The sequence below is a fragment of the Amblyomma americanum genome, chromosome 7 (genome assembly GCF_052857255.1).
Source record: "Amblyomma americanum isolate KBUSLIRL-KWMA chromosome 7, ASM5285725v1, whole genome shotgun sequence".
Classification (NCBI taxonomy): Eukaryota; Metazoa; Arthropoda; class Arachnida; order Ixodida; family Ixodidae; genus Amblyomma; species Amblyomma americanum.
The window spans coordinates 178,092,791-178,111,954 of record NC_135503.1 but is presented as its reverse complement, the minus strand read 5'-3'; the positions used below and the strand labels follow the sequence as shown (position 1 = coordinate 178,111,954).

General features: G+C 51.8%; 1 protein-coding gene across 1 annotated transcript in view; it reads right to left on the bottom strand.

The window, feature by feature from the left end:
• The window catches only part of LOC144096771 (chitinase-3-like protein 1), a 1,054,958-nt gene that overhangs the window by 69,163 nt on the left and 966,631 nt on the right, over positions 1 to 19,164 (bottom strand). Inside the window, exon 12 of the mRNA XM_077629650.1 lies at positions 7,799 to 7,972. Within this exon, the coding sequence (XP_077485776.1) occupies positions 7,799 to 7,972 (174 nt within the window). The remainder of the gene's footprint in view (positions 1 to 7,798; positions 7,973 to 19,164) is intronic.

The following is a 19,164-nucleotide window of genomic DNA, read 5'->3' as shown; positions in this document are numbered from 1 at the left end:
CTTACTCTAGGGCGCCGTGGTCGCCCTAGACTCAACAATAACGCGGCAAAATGGAGATCACTGGGAGTAAACATATTCTTCAAGAGCAGATCTGAACAAACCGGAGTAGGTAATTGCGGCAGTTGAGGTGGGCACGTGGTTTCATTCACTGCTTGTCTTGGGAATAAATGAGTGAAAATATGTGCTCATGCGACAAAAGGGGATGCCTACTTATGAGGATGGTGTCTACGGGATGCAATGTATTCAGGTTCTTAGAGAAGCGCTTCTTTGACATGGCGATTGTGGTGACAAATTTTGTAAGAGATAAGTGAGGCACTTCTTCGTAAGGAAAGAAGTTGAAGGTTCAAAGTAGCTTTCATATTTGACAGACAGGATAAACGTGAGTAGTTATGAAGTATGTATCTTGCACAGCGATTTTTGATCAGACTCCTACGCTTGAGTGTGAAGTTCGTGACATTCGTGACCAGGTTCCCAAATTGAGCCTACACATTCCAGTTTTGGGCGTACGAGTGATTTATAAAGTAAAAGTTTTTAGAAGGACGGTGCAATAGTGAAATTTCGCTTTAAATATTCAAGCATGCGATTGGCAATGCTGCATATAAAGCTTATATGTGTCTGCCAGGACAGATTGTTGGTTCTGTAAACGCCTAGGTATTTGTAGGACGTTATGTGTTCTATGTCATGAAAGTGAAGACGACCCATCCAACATCTTCAACTGGTGCGGAAATCGCAGCCTTACGGGCTGCGATATAGTTCATCAGTCAAGAACCTCCACATGACTGGACGGTTTTCACCGACTCTAAACCAGCCCTTCAAGCCCTGCAAGATGCGCTACGCCGCGGGTTGCAGGAGCAACTTGTTGCTGAGATCCGTCTACTGTACCACGGCACCGTTTCCAAAGGTCATGACATCATTTTTCAATGGCTGCCAGGACACTGTGGTATTAACGGTAATCACCAGGCCGATGCGGCTGCGCGTTCTGCTCACAACGACGGACTTCCAGTGAAGATCCCAATATCGAGACCTGACGCTGCGTTTGGGCTTCGCCCTTTGGCGCTGGAGCTCACACTTTCAGCGTGGAACACGGGAGTGTTTTGCAACCTCCGCATAAAGGCACTGGACCCTGAACTGCGCCTTCGTCTTCCACGTAACTTAGAACGTCGCGACGCAACACTGTTATGCCGTTTATGGATCGGTGTTGCATTTACCTATTACTATGCTTTCCGGATGGGGATGGCCGACAGCCCTGCCTGTGAGAGCTGTGGTTGTGAGGAGACCATCGCTCATCTTCTCTGTGAGTGCCCTTCATTTGCAAGTGCAAGACATACAATGTGTTGTGCCCTTGACCGCCTCGATCCTCGCCCATTAACAGAGCAAAAAATCCTCGGTCCGTGGCCACAGCAGTCGACTGCCCTCAAGGCATACAAGGCACTCTTTGCCTACTTGGGAGCGACTGGATTGAGTGACAAATTGTGACAGCGTTGTGCGTGTGTGTGTTATGCCTTTTTCTCTTCTCTCTTCCTCCTTTCAGTCCCCTAATCGCTCTTCCCCAGTGCAGGGTAGCCAACCGGAACCCCTTTCTGGTTAACATCCCTGCCTTTCCTTCCTCCTCTTTATCTATCTATGTGTTCTAGGACGTGGGGACTCGCTCCGCGGTCCCATGTTTCTTGGCTTTCCCGCGAGGCACCCCGCAGCGACAGCTTCGCCTTGATGCGGGGCGCGTCACGTGACTCTCTGGTTAACTTACCAACAAGACAGGGCGCTAGCGTCGCAGCGCAAGAGGCGCGCGTGCGCGGTATGCTGCCCACAGCACCACTCTCTGCTTGGATCGTCGGCGCGAGCGGACTAGTTGCGCGCGGCTCCGCTCTTCGCCAGAAGTGGCGGGGAGACATGCTTCCGTACCTCGTCCCTTGCCCTAGCGTGGGCGAACATTCGCTAGGAACCTTACTGGAGAGTCGGACGACCTCAATTCCTTAGCGTATATTGTTGCTAGCTGGCGTTAGTGTTGCTGTGGCAATAAGTACCTGTTTGTGTCAGCCATTGTGTCGTTCCTTTTTTCTCTCAGAGCAAGGCCCACCGTGGTCGGCGTGCGCTCTCTACCGTACCCGATCACGGCTGGGGTTCGGGCGGCTTTGAACTGTGTGAGCAGCGATTAAGCGGGGAGAACGCATTTATCCTCCCTATTCAACCCCAACAATGGAAATACCATCGATCGATATAGTCAAAAAAGTCAGTGGACACAGAAGGCGAGTTCCGGGAAATTCGCATTGCTTTGCACTTACTATGGCTGAGGCGCATGTTCCAGGTGTTACACCAGTCGGACATACTGGTAATCTCAGACTGAAGTTGGGCGGAGTTAGAGGTAGAAGGAACAGTTCTGTAAATTACCCTGTCATCGGTGAACAATCTAATAGAAGAGTTAATGCGGTCAGTCCAGTCATTAATGTAGGCAAGGAAAAGTAATGGTGTGTCCATTCAACAACTTCTTTCTCAACCAGAAAAATGGGCAACTTTCTCCTTCCTTTTCAATCAAGCATGCGATCCTGTGTCCGTCGTTTCAGTTGTCGTCTTTCCTTGCGTTGAGCATTATTCCCATCAAAAGCATGCGATATTGGCGTCTGTGAATGCGAGTTTCCGTGTGGAAAATTTGCGCTATATTGTAAAGATTGCTCATATATTCCGTAAGTTGTCAAGTTGTGACAGGTCATTAGATAACAAAATACCTTTTTGAACTCTTTTCACGTTCTGGGACAATAACGTTTATACAATCATTGGCCAAAGAGTGAGAGTAAGATACCCGCGCAAGGTTTAAGGACAAAGGAAGGGACACTATCACCACCGACAGACGACGTCATTATGTTATTAAGCAGATAGCACTCGTTGGTTGGTGTTAATAAATTCATACATAGTTACGGTCTAGGACTAACGATTTTGCGGAAGTTCCACAAGGCACATTGGCGCTAATGCAGATTGGAAATATTGACTAAAAGAATACCCCTTACCTTCAGCATTAGTAATGATGCAGCGTTCCCGTCTAGATTCGGGATTCCAACCAATTCGCGACCTTTAAGTGTAAAACACTTCCACAAATCTTTAGAAATACGAAGCAGGTTCGTACCTAATCCATTAAAGTAGCAATATTTACAACCTTTCATTTCAATTTTTTCGCATATTACCACGAGCACGCATTGACTGTTATGCAGCTGTGCTATGATTTTTTTCGCTATGATTTTAAAACATGGCATCTTTTGTTGGTAGGTTGCCTCATTTGTCACGTGATCCACGGCTTGTCGTGGCTCTGCTTTGCGAATATGTGTTTAAAGGGCATATATTGATCAGTCAGGTGTCCAACTTCTTTTTAATACTGGATTAAGCTGGTAAAATCTGTAAAAAGAGCAGTAAGTTTGCGTCATAGTCAATCTTATCAAAAAGAAAACTTTTCTGGGACGACCGAATCTAATCGAATAGGGGGAATCCAGTCTCCCTCTCCACACATCAAGTTACTGGCGTACTGTTCTCGTGTCGGTTCTGTAATTCAGTACGTCAAGTTCGCCTTGCTTCTCATAACGAGTGCACTAAAAATAGATCCTGACCTTTAGTTATTTCTTTGATATAAACGGAATACTAGTACAAAAAATTCAAAACTCTGACTATAGGACACAGGGTCATTTTCTGTAGCACCTACGGAGTGTTATATTAAACACCGTGACAATCGAGGCCGTGGTCAGTGCTGGTAAATTGTACAGCATTGTGAAGGAAAAAGGGTCTGTAATAATACTAAAGGCGGTTTGTACGCAAATAAAACAGGGGATGGAATTCACGGCGGGATACGCAAAACGGCGAGCAGAACGGCGGCCAACGCAAAAGACAGCCAGTCCAAGCGAAGCGATCTCGTGCAGCGCGGCGATGCTTCGTCTTTCTCATCTTCCTAGGCGGCATCAGGCGCGGCCGTCATGTTTCGCTACAGTAGCCCCGGGAACGAATAGGATCCACCGTGGTGACCTATGGCGAGGGTAAGACGAACGAGTCGTAGTTCTTTAGGCGGCTGACATGGACAGTGCCCGCGGTGGCGCAAGTCCGAAGAGGGGTTGAGCGGCTTCATGACGCAATTGACAGGCGACGTTTGCTGGATGACGCGATAATGGCCGTGGTATTCTGTAAGTGTCACTTAGCAGCTCGCGCTGACGAAGGAGAAAATGATGCAGCAGCAACAGTGCAACTTAGTAGGCAGTAGCAGCGGGAAGGGCGGCTGCCTTGGCATGCCGAGTGAGTGGTCGGCGCCGACGATAATCCAATGGTTCCCATAGATCGTACAGGGATGCGGGCCGTACATGTCAACGCCAACAAGATCGAAAGGACGTGTCGGGCATGGTAGTGGTTGCAAGGGGCCGGTCACACTGGGAGCGGATCATGGCGATGCTTTTGGCGACCTCGTGATTAAGAGGTAAATGAACGCGCCAAATGAAGACATTCCTCCACATGCTTTGCAGTTTGATAGGGGCGCACACTCAGAGGCGTCAGGGGTATAGGTCAGATGCTCACGACCACACAATATGAAGAAAGGTGTAAAGCCGGTGGGTGACAGCGAGGCGGTGTTGCACGCGTACGTCACGAAAGCAAGGACAGCGTTTCAGCTGATGTGATCTACTGCGACGTATATCGTGAGCATGTCTCCGAGATTACGACTGAAGCGCTCGGTTAGCCCGTTAGTTTGATGGCGGTATACAGTGGTGGACAGATGTACCGTGCCACACTCGGTGAGCAGACCTTTAACGAAGTGGGATAGGGAGACGCGACCTCTCTCACATCGCGGCTCGCCCTGACGAAGGAGAAAATGATGCAGCAGGAACAGAGCAACTTCGTGGGCAGTAGCCGCAGGAAGTGCTGCTGTTCCGGCGTACCGGATGAGTGGTCGGTGCCGACAATAATCCAGCGGTTCCCATAAATCGTACAGGTAAGCGGTACGTACAAGTCAACGCCAACACGATAGAAAGGACGTGCCGGGCAAGGGAGTGGTTGCACGGGGCCGGTCACACTGGGAGCGGATGTTTTCTGCCGCTGACACGGTATGCAATATCGGACGTATTTTCGAAGCATAGGCGTGCATGCCGCGCTAATAGCAGCACTGGGAAATACTTTTAAATGTTCTGAGCACACCAGTATGCGCACACTGAGGGTCGGCGAAGAAACAGGCGGAAATTTCAGATCGTAAATGGCGGGGAATAGGGAGAAGGCAAAGCCGACATTCAGCCATGTAGTTGCGGCGATAGAGGAGGCCGTCCCGGAGGGCAAAATGCGGTGCTTGACGGCGTAAAGTTCGAGAAGGCGCAGTGTTTGGAGATGTAGACACGGGTCGATGAGGAACGCAAGCCACGGGTGTTTCCGCTGCTCCGCAGGTGTATCGGTGATGGTAAGAGACGAGAGTCTGCGACCTGCCGCCGAGGAGCTGGCAGCGTCGATGGGAAGGGGAGGCCGAGGCAAAGCATCATCGTACATGTGCTTGAGGCCAGACCGGTAGATGCCGCGGATGTCAAACTCTTGAAGGTGAGGAGACCATCAAGCGAGGCGACCGGACGGATCTGTAATGAACGACAGCCAGCAGAGTGCGATGTGGTCCGTGACGACGTCAATCTACGGGCCGTACAAATCGGGCCGGAATTTCGCTTGCGCCCATACGATAGCTAAACATTCCTTCTCCGTAACGGAATAGTCATATTCATCATTGGTGAGAACGCGACTCACGTACGCAGCTATCTATTCTTTGAACCCATCATTTCTCTGAGCCAACATAACTGCGAGGCCAACGCCAATCGCGTCGTTATGTTGTACCTCAGTAGGTGCTGTGTGAACATAGAGTCGGTGTATTGGCGGCGAAGTCAAAAGATGGCGCAGGCTAGTGAACGCTTCGTTGCATTTGCTCGATCAGCCAGTCATGCCATTGTTTCCTTCAAGTAGCTCGTCGTGGAGCAACTATCGACGCGAAATTGCGCACGCAGCGCCGAAAATAGGAACACAGACCTATGAAGCTCCGAAGTTGCTCGGGTGAAACCGGGTTGGGAAACTGCGCCACAGCACACAGCTTGGCCATGTCAGTGAGAACCCCTTTCTTGGAGACGATGTGCCCCAAAATGGCCACCTTCCGGGCTCCGAAGTGGCAGTTCTACAGACTCAGCAGCAGGCCAGCCTCAGTCAGGAAAGTCAAAAACCTGCTGCAGGCGTGCGAGGTGCGTGGCGTAATCGGCAGAAAAGATAACATTGTCGTCCAAGTAGCAAAGGCCGCTTGAACTTCTGCAAGATGTTATCCATCATCTTTTCGAACGCGGCGGGCGCGTTGCACAGACCGAACGGCATCACATGAACTCGTAGAGGCCGTCGGGTGTAACAAATGCTCTATTCTCTCTGTCAGGAGCAGCCATCGGCGCTTGCCAGTAGCCGGAATGTGGGTAAAGGTCAAAAGATACTCAGCGTCTTGGAGGCATTAAAGAATGTCGTGGATGCACGAAAGAGAGTTACTGTCCTTGTGGGTAATTTTGTTGATGTAGCGGTAAGCGACAAAAAATAGGATTGAATTGTCTTTCTTGTTCACAATTCTGGCAATAAACTAAAGTTAATCAATTACCATCTTCATTTAATGAAAACGCATCATTGGTCCCATTAAGAGAAAGGCCGGAGGTGTGTGTGTGCGTGCGTGCATACTCGCAGATGCTGCAGGAAATCCCAGTGGTGACAATAGGGTGCCGGCATCAAGCGGCCTGTATGACGTACGCTGCACGCCAAGCAACGCGACTTCAGACAGTCCTATACATGTCGTTCGTCTATATGTATACCCGCCTCTATATACTGGCCCTTCTCATATGCCGGCAGTTTTGCAGACATTCGCACCAAAATTGTGACTCACCCGTTTGTCGTGCAGCGTTTCGGGTGTTATACGATTTACCGTCGCATATAGCTTACATGTGCTAGTCAAGTTGGAGGCTAGCTTGCGAGAGGGATTCGAACCGATGACATACGCGCATTCAATTCCATGCCACCACAGACTTTTGTATCAAAAGCAGGATGCAACCGCTCGTCCTACAGCATTCGGGGTAGAGTTATTGTGCCTGTGTGTGGGTGGTGTCGTACTAAGAAAAGAAAGACTCATCGCTTCAACTAAACTCAGTTCGCAACAAAATAAAACTAACTGGGAGCACGGCACAAGGGAGCAGTACAGATTTGCTATGAGTCCAAAGTAGAGCGGGCGTAAAAAGGACGGTAATGCACACGTAAGTGGCGCGAGAACCGGCACGTCGGTGTCGCTCAAGGCGTGAATATGCGCGGTGGTAACACGGCACGTGTCAAAATTGAACAGCAGTCGAGAGCAGAGACAGATAGCGGATCCCAGCGAGCAGCGAGGAGGGAACTCCAGTGTGCGCCGGCGTCCAAACGGGATTACACTTAAGCCGCAGGCGAAGAATGGCGTAGACAAACGCTCATACAGGCTCCATTTGAGGAGGAAAATGCACCCGCGTATTTCGTGCGGCGGTGTTTAAGATAGCGGGTTACGCGCGGTAATTTGTGTTTGCCGCCTTTAATGGACAGTGTTGAGCACGGCTACGGATCGATATAATCGATGAAAATGGTCAGTGGTGTTTATTCGGAGTTCGTTACAACACTCAGTAGGTCCGCAAATGGAGACAAAGATACATGCGCTGCTATGGGAGTTTCAAGCCGAATTGCTATCACGTTTCCGTATTGGTTATTTGGTTATACACAGTTTTGTTCAGCGAGGTTTCTTTGTATACCAAGCACGAGCTCCTACCTCGGCATAGTTCATCCAGATTTCCTCGAAACAAGCGTTTCCGGGCTGCAGGTGGTCCACTGTGCCAGAGATCTTGAACAGCAGCGCCACCATGCTGAGCGACATGCAGATGCTGTTCCGGCCTTTTGGAGCTCGAGGTAGCAGCATAGCCTTGAGCCAGTTGAGACCCGTGTTCTGGTCATGGAAGAGTGAAACGTCAGTGCTGCAGCCCTTAGAAACGAGATGACATAATGCTCCCCACTTTAGGGGCGCTGTAAAGGCGTCCCGCACTTCAGTACTTCACTGTTACTGCAAGAACGCATTTGAATTTGATGGGCGCCTCGGTTGCGAAGGCACTTTAAAAAAACTGGTGCAACTAGCACTAGGAACCAGTTGAAACCTGCGCTTCAAACCATGCAATGTCGCAACGATCACCTCAGATGAGACATTTTCTACATCAGTAGCCCTATAGAAGTAAAATATAAATTTTTATTGTGTGTTTGAATATATGTGTGTGTGCGTATGTGCGAGCGTGTGGGTGTTGACGGTATTGTTGATGGTGCCTGTTGTGTTGCGTTACCTGCGTAATTTATTAGTTTTTGTTTTCTTCTCACCTCCTCTGCAATGCCCACGGGCGGTGTGGGTATAGTGATAAATAAATTACTGACATAATTAGTTATCGCTGCATCCATGCACTATGTTCTCTTCTCATCATTCTCCCGGCAATGGCGCCCGCCTGCTAAGGCCACTTTGGTGACGTCATTGCGCAGAGTACAACCCTATACAGCGTAGGCGTTTGTGGAGCATTCCTGTTGCACCCGGAGTCGGCGTCTTCGTTCCAGCGGCGATGCAGTATGTGGTCCAAAACGAGGAGGGCGGCGCCCTGCTGTCAACGGTAACCACGCAAACACCGCAACGAAAAGTCCGCTGGCTTGCGTACGTCCGCAAAACGCAAGGGCACGCGCTTGCGTTTTGCGCATGCGAACTAGCGTTCCTCCAAGCTCGTTGCGTACGCTAAGCCGTTGGGGACGCACATCTAAAACTTGTCTAGTGGCTCAGACGGAAGCTTGGGGGTAATTCATTCTGTAATACGGAGCGATTTGACACAGGGACGAAGGCAAACGAGGCCCTTGTCTCTCCTCCATCGTCCAAATTTCAAATGGAGCTGTATTACTGAACTGTAACTCCAGGCCACGGAGCAAGACTATATAGGAGGCGAAACTCCCGTAAGCGCGAGCGAGCGCAGGCGACCAGATAGTCACAATTGTAGGCGCCGACGGGGCCGCATGCAGTGGCGGCGCGCGCCTCGTAGAAGCCGCAGCGAAAAAAAAAAATGCAGCGCCTGGGCAGGCGGCTCCGGCGCGCTCTCCGGCAGCACGCGCTCAAAGCAGACGACACGGGTGTTTGCTTCAGCGGGCACGCCGTGACGTTGTATTTCTGCGCCCTTACGTCAAGCAACAGTTCTTGTCGTTGTCTGTTCGAGGGCCGTAATACTTACAGCGCTGCTACGTTCAGTGTGGCCTCCTTCGGAATTTGATAGACTAAGATGGGACGCAGGTGTTTTGTTCGAAATTGCAACAGCGGTTACAAGTGCTTCAGGGAGAAGGTGAGCAAGGTGAGAAGTTGTTGCCGCTTGTTGCCTTCTCGCATGACGTGTAGTAATGAACGCTGCGCCGTACGACGCCCGCGTTCTCCTCCAGCAGATGAAACTTAGTGTGGTCACATACTCGACGAACGTGAAGGCATGTTTGCCTTCGAAGAATGCCAGCAGCGCTTATACCTATCCAATCAAAGTCATCGCACGGGTGTCAAACAATAGCCCTTCGTACAACCAGAAGCTACAAATCATCTTATAGCGGTCATGGAAAAGAACGCGTTTTATTTTTTACTGTGCTCAAATGGTTGAAGCGCAGCACCAGTTGCTCTTCGGGCTACCAGCGGTAAAGAAGCGCGCGAGAGTGCCCTCAATAGAAGTCAGGCGCGCGCGGCCGAACGTGAGCAACAGGCTCGACCGGTTGAAAGAGGCGGTAGTTTCTTTCCAGGCCGCCAGGCGCCGCCAGCATGATGGTGGCTCCGCGTGCTTGTGACCTTTTCTGGTCGCCGCCGACAGCGGAGTTTCCACTCCTATATAGTCTTACTCCGTGCTCCAGGCGTAACCGGCGTCTTTTGCGTGACACATCGCGTGACGACGGACCAGACTCACAGCCCGCTTCTGATTGGTTCTGGGAAACACGATGCCACCATTACAGTGACCCCTCAGGCGCCTCCGATCGGTTCTCAGAATGCTTGATATCACTTTTACGTGGTTTACAAGCAGACGACACGGCGAAAGTTTATGCGGTTTTAGTGGGTGGCTTTACATGCGGCCAGGCGGGCGTAGGCTGTGCAGATATTCGTCATGGTAATATCAGTAATTGACTAAATGCAATAATTGTCGCTTTATTCTCCGCAGTTAGCATGTACATTTATACCGAAAACTTAGATAGTGGCATTTTATGACTATTTTATTCCGCACGCACCTGTGCCCTTAGCAACGCGTACATAATGTTTAAGTGCAATCCGTTTAATTATGCAAGCGGGACCGCGGCACTCGGCGTGGATCGTGTGACGCAGCTTTGGAGTGAAAGGCGACGGTGATTGCTTTTCGCTCTTGGCCAGCTCTGCGGTATCGCTGCGCCTGACTGCGTGTGAAGTCCAGAGCAGCACCACGCCTTATTGCCTATTCAAGAAGCTTAAAAACGGGGCTCGCCTGACGTGGCTCGCACTGTCATTCATCGGTTTCGCTTGCCAAGAAGAAAAAGTAAATAACCGTCGCCTGTCAGACAGAGCGTCATACGCAACAGGTGCGTCACACCTGGGGCGGTATTACGGATTGCTCTCAATCGAAACTGTCTCAAAAAGTGTCTCCGTTGCCCCTCTCCTATTGGTCGGCCGTGGGGGCGGCCGTTTTGATTTTTTTTCGTCACTGACTGACATCGTAAACGGCCCAGAAGTGTTGACGTTGCCCACCTAATTATGCGGGCAGATTAAGACGATTTTTTGAGACTGGGAAATGTAGTCTCAAAGCGTTTGAGACAGAAAATAGCGGCTGTTTACATCGTCGTATACGCGGGTGACTGCGCAAGCAACGGCGTAGGAGGATGCATGAAGGCGACTTTGACGCACGGGACGAGTTATTTCGACACTTTGACTTAAGGAGGAGACTGCGCTGCGGCTGTGTGACGAACTCGCCGTTGAACTGGGAGGTGCGCCGGGTGAGTGCGCTTTCAGTGCTGTGCGTGCTACGCTTCCTCGCCTCCGGTGGGTGTCGAGGTACCGTAGGAAATGAAGAAAACTTCGGCGCAGCCCAACCGACTGTGAACAAGTGTTTGCGTGTTTGCGGCGGGTAGCGGAGACCAGTGTCAACGTTGGGTCGCAGAAGGGGTGTGTTCGCTCCGAGGAGAAGGCGGCGGGGAAGGGGGGCTTCCTTTGCATAAACTTTCGCCGCGGCAGCATCCCTGGCGTCGTCGGGTGCGTTGATTGGGCACTCACCACTATCAAGGAGTCGGGGGGCAGTGCTGCGAACAAGCCGCAAGGGGTTCTGCGCAGCGAACGTGATAGCGAGTATACCTCCCTCGGCCACTGTTTTTGACGGCATGAGTTCAGCTACAAGTGCGGGCCTCGGCAACGAGAGTAACTTCGTGCTGTGCATGTTTTTTCTCAGATCTGTGGCGCGAACATGCGCATTCTGGCTGCGGACACGGGCTGACCCAGATCCTTCCACGACACGTTCGTCTGGCGGCACTCCAAGGCGGAGGAAGGCCTGCTGGAGGGCGGTGATTTTTTTCTGGGTAAGCAGTAAAAGAGCAGTGCCAACCGTCGGGAGACCTCAGTCATATATATTGAGCTGCAGCGCTATGCATTTGCCCGGATCTGTCGAGGCTACAAGGATGAGTCTCGCTAGTTACACCAATGCAGACACGTTACAGTATGATAGTGTATTGCCACCCTTTTGTTAATTATAATTGGAGCAGAAACACAGGACACATATTACATTCCTGAAATACATAGCATTTCCTGTCGAAGAAACCAAGACAGCGCTTATGTTGTGTAGGCAATCATAGTGCCGCGAATATTTGCAGTGTTTGTTCGTTTTTCAAATCTGCCGCCACACCACTTTATCGTTTTGTTCGCGGCGCAAGACGCGACTAGATTTATCTCGATTGATTGCAGCCAGGCAGAGCCGATTCTACGTTGTTCCGGAGTGTTCTAGTAACTTTGCGCTTTTTATCTCGAAAGTTCGCCGTCAGGTTTAAATTGAGCACGGCCGACAGCGGCGGGCATTCTGTTCGACGACCGCCGAGCACGCTTGTCGCTTCGCCGCCGCCTAGTGATTCAGTTCATTTTGGGTGCAAGTCAGGCCGATAAACAGTTTTCTTTTAGAAGACGCTTTCGTCCGTCTTCATCGCTGCTTCGACTGCCGTCACCACTCCGTGACAATAGCGCGTCATTTATATCAATATGGTGGTAAAAGACTGATCTAACAGCAGTGCTCACTTATACATCTCAATCCTGTATGTCTGTATGCTCTTGAATGTCATATTCAGCACAGCCTGGATGTGGGATACTCTCCGTCAAAGCCCCTACCGTGTGTCACCGCGAGAACGACAAGCCATCCGGGGCCAAGTCGAAGAAATGCTTCGCGACGACGTCATCCAGCCTTCAAACAGCCCATGGGCGGCACCGGTTGTTGTAGTGAGAAAGAAGGACGGCGCACTTCGATTCTGCGTGGATTACCGCCGCTTGAACAACATAAAAAAGAAAGACGTCTACCCTCTCCCCCGCATCGACGACACACTGGACCGTCTCTGCAACGCCAAATATTTCTCATCGATGGAGCTCAAGAGCGGGTACTGGCAAATTGAGGTCGACGAAAAAGATCGCGAGAAGACAGCATTCATCACTCCGGATGGGCTGTTTGAGTTCAAGGTGATGCCATTTGGTCTCGGTTCAGCACCGGCGACGTTTCAGCGAGTAATGGATACAATGCTGGCAGGCCTGAAGTGGCAAATCTGTCTGGTATAATTAGATGACGTCGTTGGCTTCGCCTCGAACTTTGAAGAGCACCTCAAAGAACTTCGAACAGTACTGTACGCCATCAAGTCGTCTGGCCTAACCTTGAAGGCAGAGAAGTGCCACTTTGCCTACGAAGAGCTACTGTTTCTAGGCCACATCGTTAGCAAGGAGGGAGTACGCCCGGACCCGCAGAAAACAGCTGCTATTGAACAGTTTCCACCGCCGGCCGATAAGAAAGCAGTGCGCAGATTTCTCGGACTGTGCGCATATTACCGACGATTTTTGAAAAACTTTTCGCGCATCGCCGAGCCCCTGACCAACCTGACGAAAGCAGACGTGCCGTTTAAATGGGAAGCGCCGCAAGCAGAAGCCTTCAAGGAACTTCAACGTCGATTAAGGTCCCCACCGATCCTCGCGCATTTTGATGAAAACGCCGATACTGAAGTTCATACGGACGCAAGCAGCGTGGGCCTAGGAGCCGTTCGCGTTCAAAAAAGCGACGGGCTGGAAAAAGTTATCGCATACGCTAGCCGTTTTCTTTCCAAGGCCGAGGATAACTATTCGACAACTGAGAAGGAGTGCCTTGCCATCATTTGGGCTACGTCAAAGTTCCGCCCCTACCTATACGGACGACTGTTCAAGGTGGTCAGCGATCACCACGCGCTGTGCTGGCTTGCCAATTTGAAGAACCCCTCTGGCCGACTCGCTCGATGTAGTGTGCGTCTCCAGGAGTTTTGACGTCACCGTCGTTTAAAAGTCCGGGCGCAAGCACTCTGACGCCGCTTGCCTCTCACGAGCCCTTGTAGATACACCGCCGCCGGACGACGATGAGGACGCCTTCCTGGGACCCATCAGCCCCAGCTCGTTTGCCCAGCAGCAACGCTCGGACCCCGACCCAAAACGCCTCATCGAGTACCTGGAAGGCAAGGTTTCTTCACCCCCCGCTTCATTCAAGCGAGGACTGTCTTCCTTCTGTGTGCAGAATGAGGTCCTTGTGAAGAACTTTGCAGCGAGCAAAACAACCTACCTCCTTGTTGTACCTGCTTGTCTCCGCGAAGAAGTTCTGCAGGCTTCACACGATGAGCCGACAGCTGGACATCTCGGGTTTACTCGCACCCTCCGTCGCATTCAAGACAAGTATTACTGGCCCCGACTGTCTGCCGATGTCGCACACGATGTGAAATCCTGCCGAGATTGTCAGCGAGGAAAGACCCCTCCCACACAATCAGCAGGATTTTTGAACCCCATTGAACCTCTTTCAAGGCCCTTTCAGCAGATCGGCATGGACTTGCTTGGCCCTTTTCCAACGTCAACATCTGGAGTGGATCATCATAGCGACCGACTACCTGACCCGCTACGCCGAGGCGAAAGCCCTGCTGAACGGAACAGCAGCAGAAGTCGCCAAATTTGTCGTGGAATGCATTCTTCTTTGACACGGCGCCACCAATGTGCTCATCACGGACAGAGGAACAGCATTCACGGTGGAACTAACGCAAGCCATCCTGCGTTACAGCCAAACCAGTCACCGGAGGACAACTGCATACCATCCGCAGACCAACGGTCTGACCGAGCGCCTGAACAAAACCATCGCCGCTATGCTCGCCATGTATGGCGATGCCGAACACAAAACCTGGGATGTCGTCCTGCCTTACGTCGTCTTCGCCTACAACACCGCAGTGCAGGAGACCACCCAGATGACGCCTTTTAGGCTCGTCCATGTCAGGGAGGCCACGACCACGCTAGACGCCATGCTGCCCAACGTTACAGAAGAAAAGAGCGTCGACGTTGCCGCCTACTTTCAACGCGCAGAAGAAGCTCGAAGGCTTGTCAGATTACGGATCAAAGATCAGCAGCGGTGCGACGCCAGACGCTACAACCTACGAAGACGCAACGCGGAATATAAGACAGGAGACCAAGTCTGGGTGTGGACGCCAATTCGCCGCCGTGGATTGAGTGAAAAGCTTTTGCGCCGCTATTTCGGCCCGTGGAAGGTTCTTCGTCAGCTGGGTGAACTGGATTATGAAGTTATCCCTGACGCAATGACTGCATTCCAGCGACGCCGCGTGCGACCAGAAGTTGTCCATGTATTCCGTCTGAAGCCGTATTATGCGCGCTAAAGGCCGCTGCATTTCCATGCTCTATTTTCGCAAGATCCGTTTTTTCCCTTACTATTCGCATTATTTGTTTAAATGCATCGGGTCGATGCTTCTTTGAGAGGGGTGTAATGCCGCGAATATTTGCAGTGTTTGTTCGTTTCGCAAATCTGCCGCCACACCACTTTATAGTTTTGTTTGCGACGCAAGACGCGACTAGCTTTATCTCGATTGATCGCAGCCAGGCAGAGCTGATTCTACGTTGTTCCGGAATGCTCTAGTAACTTTGCGCTCTTTATCTCGAAAGTTCGCTATCAGCTTTGAATTTAGCACTGCCGACAGTGTCGCTTCGCCGCCGCCGAGAGATTCAGTCCATTTTGGGTGCAAGTCAGCCCAATAAACAGTTTTCTGTTAGAAGACGCCTTCGTCCGTCTTCATCGCTGCTTCGACTGCCGTCACCACTCCGTGACAATAGCGCATCATTTATATTGCCGCATGCAAGAAGACGCCAAAGATGAAGACTTCGTCTACGAGCGCGAGGCAAGAAGAAGAAGAAGCTGAAGTGCACAGGGACGTTTTCTGGTTAACCAGTAAACCGTTTTACCTTCAGCTCTCCTCGGGGTTCTACCGAGTCCTGACACTGGTGGAGGTGCTGGGTATGCACAGGACTCCTTCCGGCAGTCCACAGCGGGTCCCGGACATCGACACGCCTGTCCATCGCGCTAGCCGCCGACGTCTAGGCCTTTCCCCGGAGTACAACCATCTACCGGGCGACTCTTCAAACGTCAAAGTTCGCCGGGTCTTCCAAGCCATGGTACCTCCCACCCCTACGTCGGTGACTCTTCACAACACCAAGGTACCGGAGTGCTTCCGCGGGGCGCTTTTGAAGATGTGGAAGACTGGCTCGACCAGTTTGAACGAGTGGCCAAGTTCAACCAGTGGAGCGTGGACCAGAAGCTTTGCAATGTTAATTTTGCACTTCAGGATACTGCTAGAACTTGGTATGAAAACTACGAGGCCAGCTTGTCCACATGGAATGACTTCCGCCGCCAGCTGGTGGACACTTTTGCCACTACTGATCGACGAGAGAATGCGCTGCGCCTGCTTGAAGTGCGCGTCCAGAAGCCAAATGAAAGCGTAGCTATGTTTGCGGAAGACATGGCTCGACTTTTTCGCCGTGCCGACCCCGATATGACTGAGCAAAGGAAGCTACGACATCTCATGCTTGGCGTCAAGGAGCAGGTGTTTGCCGGCTTGGTGCGCAACCCACCTCAAACCGTCAGTGAGTTCGTCAAGGACGCTGCAGCTATAGAGCGAGCCCTCCAAGAACAGTGCCGCCAGTACGACCGACCCTTCACCGGTGTTCCACCGACTGCGGCGGCACTCACTGCAACCGATGGGAACACTCTTCGAGACCTCATTCGAGAAACTGTCCTTGAGGAGCTGCAGAGAAATACTGCTACGAGCGTTCAGTCACCAGAGGCCGTCGCAGCAGCCGTTAGGAAAGAGCTCTGGCATGCTCTGTCACAGTCTGCACCATACCACGAGTCTCATCCAGTTGACAGCGCGGTACCCGTTTGCGAACCATACCACGTGCCCCAACCCAACAAACACGGCGCCTTACTATGAGCCGGAGCCGCAACCCGCGAGCTATGCGGAAGTCCTTCGTCGTCCGCCTCCAGACCACGCCCCACCGAGCTCAGCGAGCCGTCAGCAGACGCGGTTCTTCCAGGAGCCTCAGTGGGCACGTCCCGGCCGCCCTCCGCCGCGCCGAACTGACCTGTGGCGCTCTTATGTCAGCCGACCACTCTGCTTCTTCTGCGGACAACCTGGCCATGTGTATCGGTACTGCCGCTACCGCCAAGAGGGGCAGGCCTTTCCGCCTGGTTCTTCTCGACGCCATTTCGACGCTGGCCGTGCCCAACTCGAGGACCCGCCGCTCAGCAGGGAAGCCGACTCACCGGGCTTCCGCCGCCGCTCCCCATCTCCACGGCGTTATTCTTCACCGACGCGTCGTAGCGATGCTGACGTTAGCGGACGGCAGACCCCGAGCCCTCGCCGGGGAAACTAACCGCCGCAACCTCGCGAGGTGAGGTTGCAACCAGTCGAAAAGTTTCAATGCCCTCACTACCGCCGCAACTGCCGACCGCAACCCATGACTGTGACGCCTCTGTTCACATTGACGCTGCCGCACTACCACCGAAAATGCCGCCTACATTAGCGCCGAACATGCCGAACCAGATAAGCAGCCCCGACGACGAAAATAACAGCGCCGACCTTACCGCACTTCCGCCGCAAATGCCGAGAGAGACGAGCAACCCAGACGACGTTGTTAGCGCTGACCTCGCCGTTTGCGTTGATGGGCTGGAGGTACACGCTCTGGTGGATACCGGGGCGGGCTTTTCAATCATTAGTCAAAAACTGGCTGACAAGCTGCGCAAAGTAAAAACCGAATGCACTGGGCCAGTAATAAGAAGTGCTGGGGGTCAGCTACTGGCACCGACTGGGAAGTGCACTGCCCGCATAGGAATTGGAAACTCATTGTTCGTTGGCAGCTTCGTTATCCTCTCAGACTGTTGCGAAGACCTAATCTTGGGCATGGACTTTTTGCGCCTTCATGGGGCTGTGATCAGCTTTCGGGACAACGTCGTTGTCTGCACCAAAAATCATGGAGACCTTGGTTATGCGCAAGTACCACTGATGCCCTTACGAGTTGCCAATGAGGGGGTGACATTACCTCCACGATCGTGCTTTCTTGTTGAAGTGAAGTGCGACGTGGCGCATACCGGCGATGGCGTCGCCGAACGGGCCGTCACCCTGATACTCATTCGAGGTGTTTCTATAGCTCGAGGACTAGTCAGTTTGGCCAATGGGCCCGCCGAAGTGCTGCTGACAAATTTCAGCGACGAGCGTCGGCAAATTCCGAAAGGCACAACTGTGGCCTTCTTCGATAGCGTCCTAAGTGACCAAGACTATTTCGTGCTGCAACTGGAAGGATCAGTGAGCAAGGCGCCCGCACCTATAGTCGATGTGAGCCCTTATCTGTCGTCTTCAGAACGGGAACGTCTTTTGGATCTCATAGATCACTTTCGAGACTGTTTTGCTTCAGAATCGCGGGTCGGCCAAATACCTTTGACCAAACATTGCATTATCACGGATGACGCGATTCGCCCGATTAGACAAAATCCTTACCATGTGGCTCCGAAAGAGCGTGAGGCTATTCAGCGTCAGGTGGCCGAAATGCTTCGAGACGACGTTATCTAGCCGTCACAGAGTCCCTGGGCTTCCCCCGTTGTACTTGTTAAAAAAGGATGACAGCTTACGATTTTGCATTGACTACCGCAAGCTCAATCAAGTGACCAAAAAAGACGTGCACCCCCTCCCTCGCATCGATGATTCCCTTGATCGGCTAAGACCTGCACGTCACTTCTCTTCAGTGGATTTGAAAAGTGGATATTGGCAAATTGAAGTAAATGAGAGGGATCGGGAGAAGACAGCATTCATCACTCCTGACGGATTGTATGAGTTCAAGGTTCTTCCATTCGGTTTATGCTCGGCACCAGCAACATTTCAGAGGCTGATGGACGCTGTGCTCTCAGGACTCAAGTGGAAAACATGCCTGGTGTATCTTGACGACATGATCGTGTTTTCGGCAACCTTCGAGGAGCATCTGCGCCGTTTGGTAGCTGTTTTTCAGGCCATACGATCTGCGAGCCTCACACTAAAACCCGAGAAGTGCCACTTTGGTTACGAGGAGCTGCAATTCTTAGGACACGTTGTTAGCCAAGAAGGTGTCCGGCCTGCACCCGAAAAGCTCTCCGCAGTCGCCAAGTTCCCAACACCTACGGACAAGAAGACGTTTAGGCGCTTCCTGGGGCTTTGCGCCTATTACCGTCGATTTATTGCTGGCTTCTCACGAGTTGCCTGGCCATTAACTTCACTAACACGCGACAACGCTGTCTTTCGCTGGGGTGAAGAAGAGCACCAAGCTTTTAATGAACTCCGGAGACGCCTACAGACGCCACCTGTCCTGGCGCACTTTGATGACGACGCCCCTACCCGGCTTCATACCGATGCAAGCAATCTGGGTTTAGGTGTTGTATTGGTGCAGCGCCAGGATGGCGTGGAAAAAGTGATTGCTTATGCCAGCAGGACTCTGTCTAAAGCTGAAGCGAACTACTTGGCAACAGAAAAGGAATGCCTTGCAGTTCTATGGGTGGTTATGAAATTCCGCCCTTA